The 7500-nt window shown below is 46.7% G+C and overlaps 1 protein-coding gene across 1 annotated transcript in view; it reads right to left on the bottom strand.

The window, feature by feature from the left end:
• The window catches only part of LOC131342207 (arf-GAP with GTPase, ANK repeat and PH domain-containing protein 1-like), a 26392-nt gene that overhangs the window by 2678 nt on the left and 16214 nt on the right, over window positions 1-7500 (bottom strand). Inside the window, exons 6-16 of the mRNA XM_058372885.1 lie at window positions 5150-5284; window positions 4769-4890; window positions 4473-4595; window positions 3298-3381; window positions 2132-2236; window positions 1768-1927; window positions 1564-1659; window positions 1047-1175; window positions 808-867; window positions 91-242; window positions 1-8 (exon numbers count right to left, since the gene is read on the bottom strand). The exon at window positions 1-8 is cut by the window's left edge and continues 83 nt beyond it. Of these exons, the coding sequence (XP_058228868.1) occupies window positions 1-8; window positions 91-242; window positions 808-867; window positions 1047-1175; window positions 1564-1659; window positions 1768-1927; window positions 2132-2236; window positions 3298-3381; window positions 4473-4595; window positions 4769-4890; window positions 5150-5284 (1174 nt within the window). The remainder of the gene's footprint in view (window positions 9-90; window positions 243-807; window positions 868-1046; window positions 1176-1563; window positions 1660-1767; window positions 1928-2131; window positions 2237-3297; window positions 3382-4472; window positions 4596-4768; window positions 4891-5149; window positions 5285-7500) is intronic.

Genomic DNA, 7500 nt, shown 5'->3' with positions numbered 1-7500 from the left:
CTCCTCGCCTGTAACACACACACATACATATTACACAGCTGATAGCACACTCAGGACTGCACAGAGAGGTTATAAGAGGTCATAGGTCACCTTGTGCCTACTGCTCTCACAGCTCTGTAAACTGGCGAGGATCTGATTCTCAATGTTCTGAACCCACGAGTCTCTTTCCTCTGAACTCTGAGCCTCGAAATGCCATGTCTGCCCTGAACTGGAAACGATCAGGAACTCACAGTTCTCATCATCTACACACACACACACACACACACACACACACACACATCATTATAATGTAACAGTGTGAATCAGGTCAGAATGATCTAATGTACACATTTCTAGCACACTACAGAGTGCATGTGACTGTAGGGAATAAGGGAGTGAGGATAGATTTAGGACACAGACCAGGAAATGAACACACTCCTGTTTTCTCTTCTAATTCTCAGATCAAAACACTCTCAGTGTTCTACTGACAAGAAAAACTCTCTCACACACACACATGAGGGATGAGTGATGAGGAATGAGTGATGAGTGGTGAGGGATAAGTGATGAGTGATGAGGAATGAGTGGTGAGGGATAAGTGATGAGTGATGAGGAATGAGTGGTGAGGGATAAGTGATGAGTGGTGAGGGATGAGTGTTGAGGGGTGAGGGGTGAGTGTTGAGGGGTGAGTGTTGAGGGATAAGTGATGAGTGGTGAGGGATGAGTGGTGAGTGATGAATGGTGAGGGATAAGTGATGAGTGGTGAGGGATGAGTGAGAGTGTGGAATGTAAGCCTGCAGTAAGACTAAACTGCTCCTCTCACTCCATTACCTGTCCTGTTTATGTTTTTCAGACTGCCAAAGCTTTTTAATTTCCACATTTTGCGTTTAGCTGGAGGACAAAAAGATGGAAAAAGAGAAAACAGAAAAAATTATTTAATCTCCCTGAGTCCTGCAGATGAAGGGAAGAGAGGACACATGGTGGTTCAGAAAATTCTGAGAGTCGGTGATGGAGTCACACCAGAGTAACGTCATTAATGTAAACGTGAGCAGTGTTGAAATCTTTCTGACCTTCAGCGTGTCCCAGTGTACTCTCTGACCTCTGAGTCCCATTCTTCTTCCTGCGCTGCTTCTTCCTGTCCGCTGTAGGAGATGTGCTCGGCTCTTTCATTAACGTGGGATTTAACACACCCTCGATGTCTGACATCACATCATATAACACTCTGATTTAATATCACTCATTTATAAATGTTATATAAAATATATCTAAACTCCTGAAATACAAACCAAACTCTTGAATTAAACACTGAAATATTACATTTAATAACAGAATTAGAGTTATAACTAAACTAATATACATTTCACAACTTTACTGAAGTATAAACACATCAAGAACATGAAGGAGCATTCAGGAATAAATAATAGAGCTGTTAGAGGAATAAAACAGTTGGGGTTGTGCTGCTAGAGGAAAATAATCACTTCAGTGTAGTTACAGTGACTCTGCTCCATCACTCCACCCTGCAGATGATTATTTTCCTGTAAGTGTGTGTCCTGCTGTGTGTTTCTGCTGGATGATTGTGTTACACACCGATGTTGTGCACGGAGGAGAGAGTGAACGGTGTTCTCTGGCCGTATGCTCCTGCTCCATCATCTACTGATAAATGAGCACTGGCTAACATCGAGGCTGAAACACACACACACACACACCTCATTATGATGAAGGTAAAAATGAACACCAGACTCTGATCAGAGTTTAGTGCTGAGTAACCTGAGCTGTAGGGGGCGCACTCACCTGAACAGGTATCGTCTGCTGTCAGCTCACCCTGAAATGTTCCATTCAGCCCAGGTGGGGGTGCAGAGGATGGCACAGCCCTAGGGGGGCGTTTCCCTGGAACTTTAACCGTCACACGAAGCAGATCAATTTCTTTACCATTAACATTCTGCATGTAGTCCTGAAACACACACACACACACACAGAGAGAGAGAGAGAGAGAGAGCTCAGCAGTATAATAGTATAATAGTAAAGAATATATACATATGTCTATCTCTGTGTGTCTGTTTATTTACAGTAAATCACTTCCTGTCTGTGTGAGTGCTCTACACTGTTCTCCATGAGCAAGTAAACAGTGTGTGATGACAGTGTGTGTGATACTCACACTGACGTTAGCATGGTAACTCAGGGTTCCGTTAGCGGTTAGCGTCACATATTTTTTCTTCCACTCTTGTTTAAGAGAACTTCCACTGCGCTTCAGCAGCACACTCTGTACAGCACACACAGCTCTCACATCAGACTCAGATGGAGATTAAAGTTCATACAACATTCTCTCATACAGCAACTCTCCAAAACAATGGTAATGCTGATGGAATACAGGTCTGGTCTTGGTGGATTAGATCTTCTACACTGCTGCTGCTGGTGAGAACAGAGACTCCATCAAACCTGCTGGAACATGCTGGAGCTGCCAGGTAATGCTGGAGCAACCCACAGCAGCTGCTCTAAATGGCTGGTGCTGCTCTAAATGGGTGGTGCTGATCTAAATGGGTGGTGCTGATCTAAGTGGGTAGTGCTAATCTAAGTGGGTGGTTCTGATCTAGGTGAGTGGTGCCGATATCAGTGGGTGGTGCTGATATAAATGGGTGGTGCTGATATAAATGGGTAGTGCTGATCTAAGTGGGTGGTGCTGATCTAAGTGGGTGGTGCTGATCTAAGTGGGTGGTTCTAATCTAGGTGGATGGTGCTGTTCTGGGTGGTTGGTGCTGATATCAGTGGGTGGTGCTGATTTACAGTAAATGGGTAGTGCTGATCTAAGTGGGTGGTGCTAATTTAAGTGGGTGGTGCTAATTTAAGTGGGTGGTGCTGATCATAGTGGGTGGTGCTGATCTAAGTGGGTGGTGCTAATGTAAGTAGGTGGTTTTGATCTAGGTGGGTGGTTCTGATCTAGGTGGTTGGCGCGGATATCAGCGGGTGGTGATGATATAAATGGGTGGTGCTGATATAAATGGGTGGTGCTGCTCTAAGTGGGTAGTGCTGATCTAAGTGGATGGTGCTGATCTGAGTGGGTGGTGCTGATCTAAGTGGATGGTGCTGATCTGAGTGGGTGGTGCTGATCTAAGTGGGTGGTGCTGCTGCATGCTGAGGCTGAACCCGGGAGTTAGTCAGGATAATAAAGGGTAAAGTAGAAACGTGGATATCTGTTCTGTCTGAATTTACAGAATGAGGGTAGAGTATCATGGCTAAAATAAAGATATATATACCAACCTGAATTACACACACACACATATATACACACGCACACACACATACACACACACATACAATACACACCTGCTTAATTGGGATTGTGCGACCTATTCCAAAATCTGTTTTACTGTCTGTACTTCGCCGGTCTGAGTCACTTCCTCTGCGGAGCTACACAACAACAACACAGGAAATAAAGTGTACAGAAATGTTAGGGGTTAGGGATTAGAGATTAGGGATTGTAGATTGGCGATTTGAGGTTAGGGTTTAGGGATTAGGGATTAGGGATTAGGGTTTAGGGATTAGGGATTTGAGGTTAGGGATTAGGGATTAGAGATTAGGGATTAGAGATTAGGGGTTAGGGATTTGAGGTTAGGGATTTGAGATTAGGGGTTAGGGATTTGAGGTTAGGGATTAGGGGTTAGGGATTATGGATTTGAGGTTAGGAATTAGGGATTTTAGATTAGGGATTGGGGATTAGGGATTAGGGATTATGGATTTGAGGTTAGGGATTAGGGATAAGGGATTAGAGGTTAGGAATTAGGGATTTGAGGTTAGGGATTAGGGGTTAGGGATTATGGATTTGAGGTTAGGAATTAGGGATTTTAGATTAGGGATTGGGGATTAGGGATTAGGGATTATGGATTTGAGGTTAGGGATTAGGGATAAGGGATTAGAGGTTAGGAATTAGGGATTTGAGGTTAGGGATTAGGGGTTAGGGATTGTGGATTAGAGATTAGGGATTTGAGGTTAGGGGTTAGGGATTTGAGGTTAAGGATTAGGGATTGAGGATTAGGGATTAGAAGTTAGGGATTAGGGGTTAGGGATTAGGGGCTAGGGATTAGGGATTCAAGATTAAGGATTAGGGATTAGAGGTTAGGGATTGGGAATTAAGGATTAGAGGTTATGGATAAGGGATTAGAGGTTAGGGATTAGGAGTTTGGGATTGGGTATTAGAGGTTAGGAATTAGGGATTAGAGGTTAGGTTTTAAGGATTAAAGATTAGCATTTAGGGATCAGGTTTTGGTTTTTGGAATTATGGATTAGGAATTACGGTTTAGGGAAAGGGTTTTAGGGATTAGGGATTACATTTGATGCACAGAGGATTAGCATTTAAAGATTATGGATTATGGTTTGGGATTGAGGGATTGGGGATGATGGATTGGGGATTGGGATTGAGGGATGGGGGATTGGGATTGAGGGATGGGGGATTGGGATTGAGGGATGGGGGTAGTTGGGGTAGATTAGAGGCAGTGACTGACTGTAAACTGAGATGTTCGGCTGAGTTTCTCTCCTCCAGATGCCAAACTGATGTGTTTATGAGTGATCACCGGAGTGGAGGGAAGAGAGGAGGAATAATCACTGCTCTGACCTCCATTACTGGCCTAAAAACAACCAGAAGACAAGACAAGACAAAGCACACACACACACACACATCATATTAAACAAGTACAAATTAGCACTATTTTATTCCTTCTCTCTCCAGTGATGAATCTGTGCTTACACACATCATAATGACAAAGTTTAAAAAGTGTGTGTGTGTGTGTGTGTGTGTTACCTGTGGTGTAAAAGCTGCACACAGTGGTGTGGATCCGCCCGAGTGACTGGGAGAATTGGGTAAGGACTTACAGGATGTGTAGAGAGCCAGCTGTCTCTTCATAGAAACCATCTTCTGTGCAGCTGTGTGACATCACAACTCTTTATTTATTTATTATACTAACTGTGGCTGTGGGTTTGTGTGTTTGTTTGTGTGTGCAAATGGGTGTGTGTGTATTTGTGTGTTTGTGTGTGAGTGCCTGTGTGTGTTTGTGTGCATGTGTGTATTTGTGTGTGTTTGTATGTGTGCAGGTGTGTGTATTTGTGTGTATTTGTGTGTGTTTGTTTATGAGCATGTGTGTGTGTTTGTTTATGTGTGTGTGTGCACTTGTGTGTGTCTCACCGTCAGTAAAGACACGGTTGACGTTCAGGCCGTAGGTGGCGCAGGTTTCATAATAAACACAGCGGTGGACGTCAGAACACAGCTGCCTCGCCCGAGCGTCGTCAATCACACGAGGATTAGCGCTCGTTATCTTATCTGAGGATAAAAACACAGTCAGATGAGGTTAAAAGTGGGCAGGGCTGTTAGTGGTTTATGGGCGGGGCTGTAAGGAAGGGCTTCAGAGAGAGGTTATTTGGTGTGGGGCAGTTTGTGGGTGGAGCTATTTGTGATTGATGGGCAGGGTTGATTGTGGAGATGTGAAGGTGTGTAAGGAGGGGCTGTTTGGGGCAGGGTGGGATGGGGCTGTTTGGGATTATTGGGGGCGGGGCTGTTTGAGATTGTTGGGGGAGGGGGTTTGAGATTGTTGGGGGATGGGGGTTTGAGATTGTTGGGGGAGGGGGTTTGAGATTGTTGGGGGATGGGGGTTTGAGATTGTTGGGGGAGGGGGTTTGAGATTGTTGGGGGAGGGGGTTTGGGATTGTTGGGGCAGGGATGTTTGAGATTGTTTGGGGAGGGGGTTTGAGATTGTTGGGGCAGGGATGTTTGAGATTGTTTGGGGAGGGGGGTTGAGATTGTTTGGGGAGGGGGTTTGAGATTGTTGGGGGATGGGGGTTTGAGATTGTTGGGGGAGGGGGTTTGAGATTGTTGGGGGAGGGGGTTTGAGATTGTTTGGGGCAAGGATGTTTGAGATTGTTTGGGGAGGGGGTTTGAGATTGTTTTGGGAGGGGGTTTGAGATTGTTTGGGGCAGGGATGTTTGAGATTGTTGGGGGAGGGGGTTTGAGATTGTTTGGGGATGGGGGTTTGAGATTGTTGGGGAGGGGGTTTGAGATTGTTTGGGGGATGGGGGTTTGAGATTGTTTGGGGCAGGGATGTTTGAGATTGTTTGGGGAGGGGGTTTGAGATTGTTTGGGGCAGGGATGTTTGAGATTGTTTGGGGCAGGGATGTTTGAGATTGTTGGGGAGGGGGTTTGAGATTGTTGGGGAGGGGTTTGAGATTGTTTGGGGCAGGGATGTTTGAGGTGGTTGGGGGGGGGGGTTTGAGTTTGTTTGGGGAGGGGGTTTGAGATTGTTTGGGGCAGGGATGTTTGAGATTGTTGGGGGAGGGGGTTTGAGATTGTTTGGGGATGGGGGTTTGAGATTGTTTGGGGCAGGGATGTTTGAGATTGTTGGGGGAGGGGGTTTGAGATTGTTTGGGGCAGGGATGTTTGTGATTGTTTGGGGCAGGGATGTTTGAGATTGTTGGGGGAGGGGTTTGAGATTGTTGGGGGAGGGGGTTTGAGATTGTTTGGGGCAGGGATGTGTGGGATTGTGGGGGGAGGGGGTTTGAGATTGTTTGGGGATGGGGGTTTGAGATTGTTGGGGGAGGGGGTTTGAGATTGTTGGGGGCGGGGCTGTTTGAGATTGTTTGGGGATGGGGGTTTGAGATTGTTGGGGGAGGGGGTTTGAGATTGTTGGGGGAGGGGGTTTGAGATTGTTTGGGGATGGGGGTTTGGGTTTGTTGGGGGCAGGGATGTTTGAGATTGTGGGGGGAGGGGGTTTGAGATTGTTTGGGGCAGGGATGTTTGAGATTGTTGGGGGAGGGGATTTGAGATTGTTTGGGGATGGGGGTTTGCGATTGTTGGGGGAGGGGGTATGAGATTGTTGTGGGAGGGGGTTTGAGATTGTTTGTGGAGTGGGTTTGTGATTGTTGGGGGAGGGGGTTTGGGATTGCTTGGGAAGGGGGTTTGAGATTGTTGGGGGAGGGGGTTTGAGATTGTTGAGGGAGGGGGTTTGAGGTTGTTGTGGGAGGGGGTGTGCGATTGATTGGGGCATGGAGGTTTGAGATTGTAGTGGGAGGGGGCTTGAGATTGTTGGGGGAGGAGGGTTTGAGATTGTTGGGGGAGGGGGTTTGAGATTGTTTGGGGCAGGGATGTTTGAGATTGATGGGGGAGGGGGTTTGAGATTGTTGGGGGAGGGGGTTTGAGATTGTTTGGGGCAGGGATGTTTGAGATTGTTGGGGGAGGGGATTTGAGATTGTTTGGGGATGGGGGTTTGAGATTGTTGGGGGAGGGGGTTTGAGATTGTTGGGGGAGGGGGGTTTGAGATTGTTGGGGGAGGGGGTTTGAGATTGTTTGGGGATGGGGGTTTGAGATTGTTTGGGGCGGGGCTGTTTGAGATTGTTTGGGGATGGGGGTTTGAGATTGTTTGGGGCGGGGCTGTTTGAGATTGTTGGGGGGAGGGGGTTTGAGATTGTTTGGGGCAGGGATGTTTGAGATTGTTGGGGGAGGGGGTTTGAGATTGTTGGGGGAGGGGGTTCGAGATTGATTGGGGC

This window comes from Hemibagrus wyckioides, linkage group LG21 (genome assembly GCF_019097595.1).
Source record: "Hemibagrus wyckioides isolate EC202008001 linkage group LG21, SWU_Hwy_1.0, whole genome shotgun sequence".
Lineage (NCBI taxonomy): Eukaryota > Metazoa > Chordata > Actinopteri > Siluriformes > Bagridae > Hemibagrus > Hemibagrus wyckioides.
The sequence above is the reverse complement of the archived record's forward strand: the minus strand, read 5'-3'. Positions and strand labels throughout refer to the sequence as shown.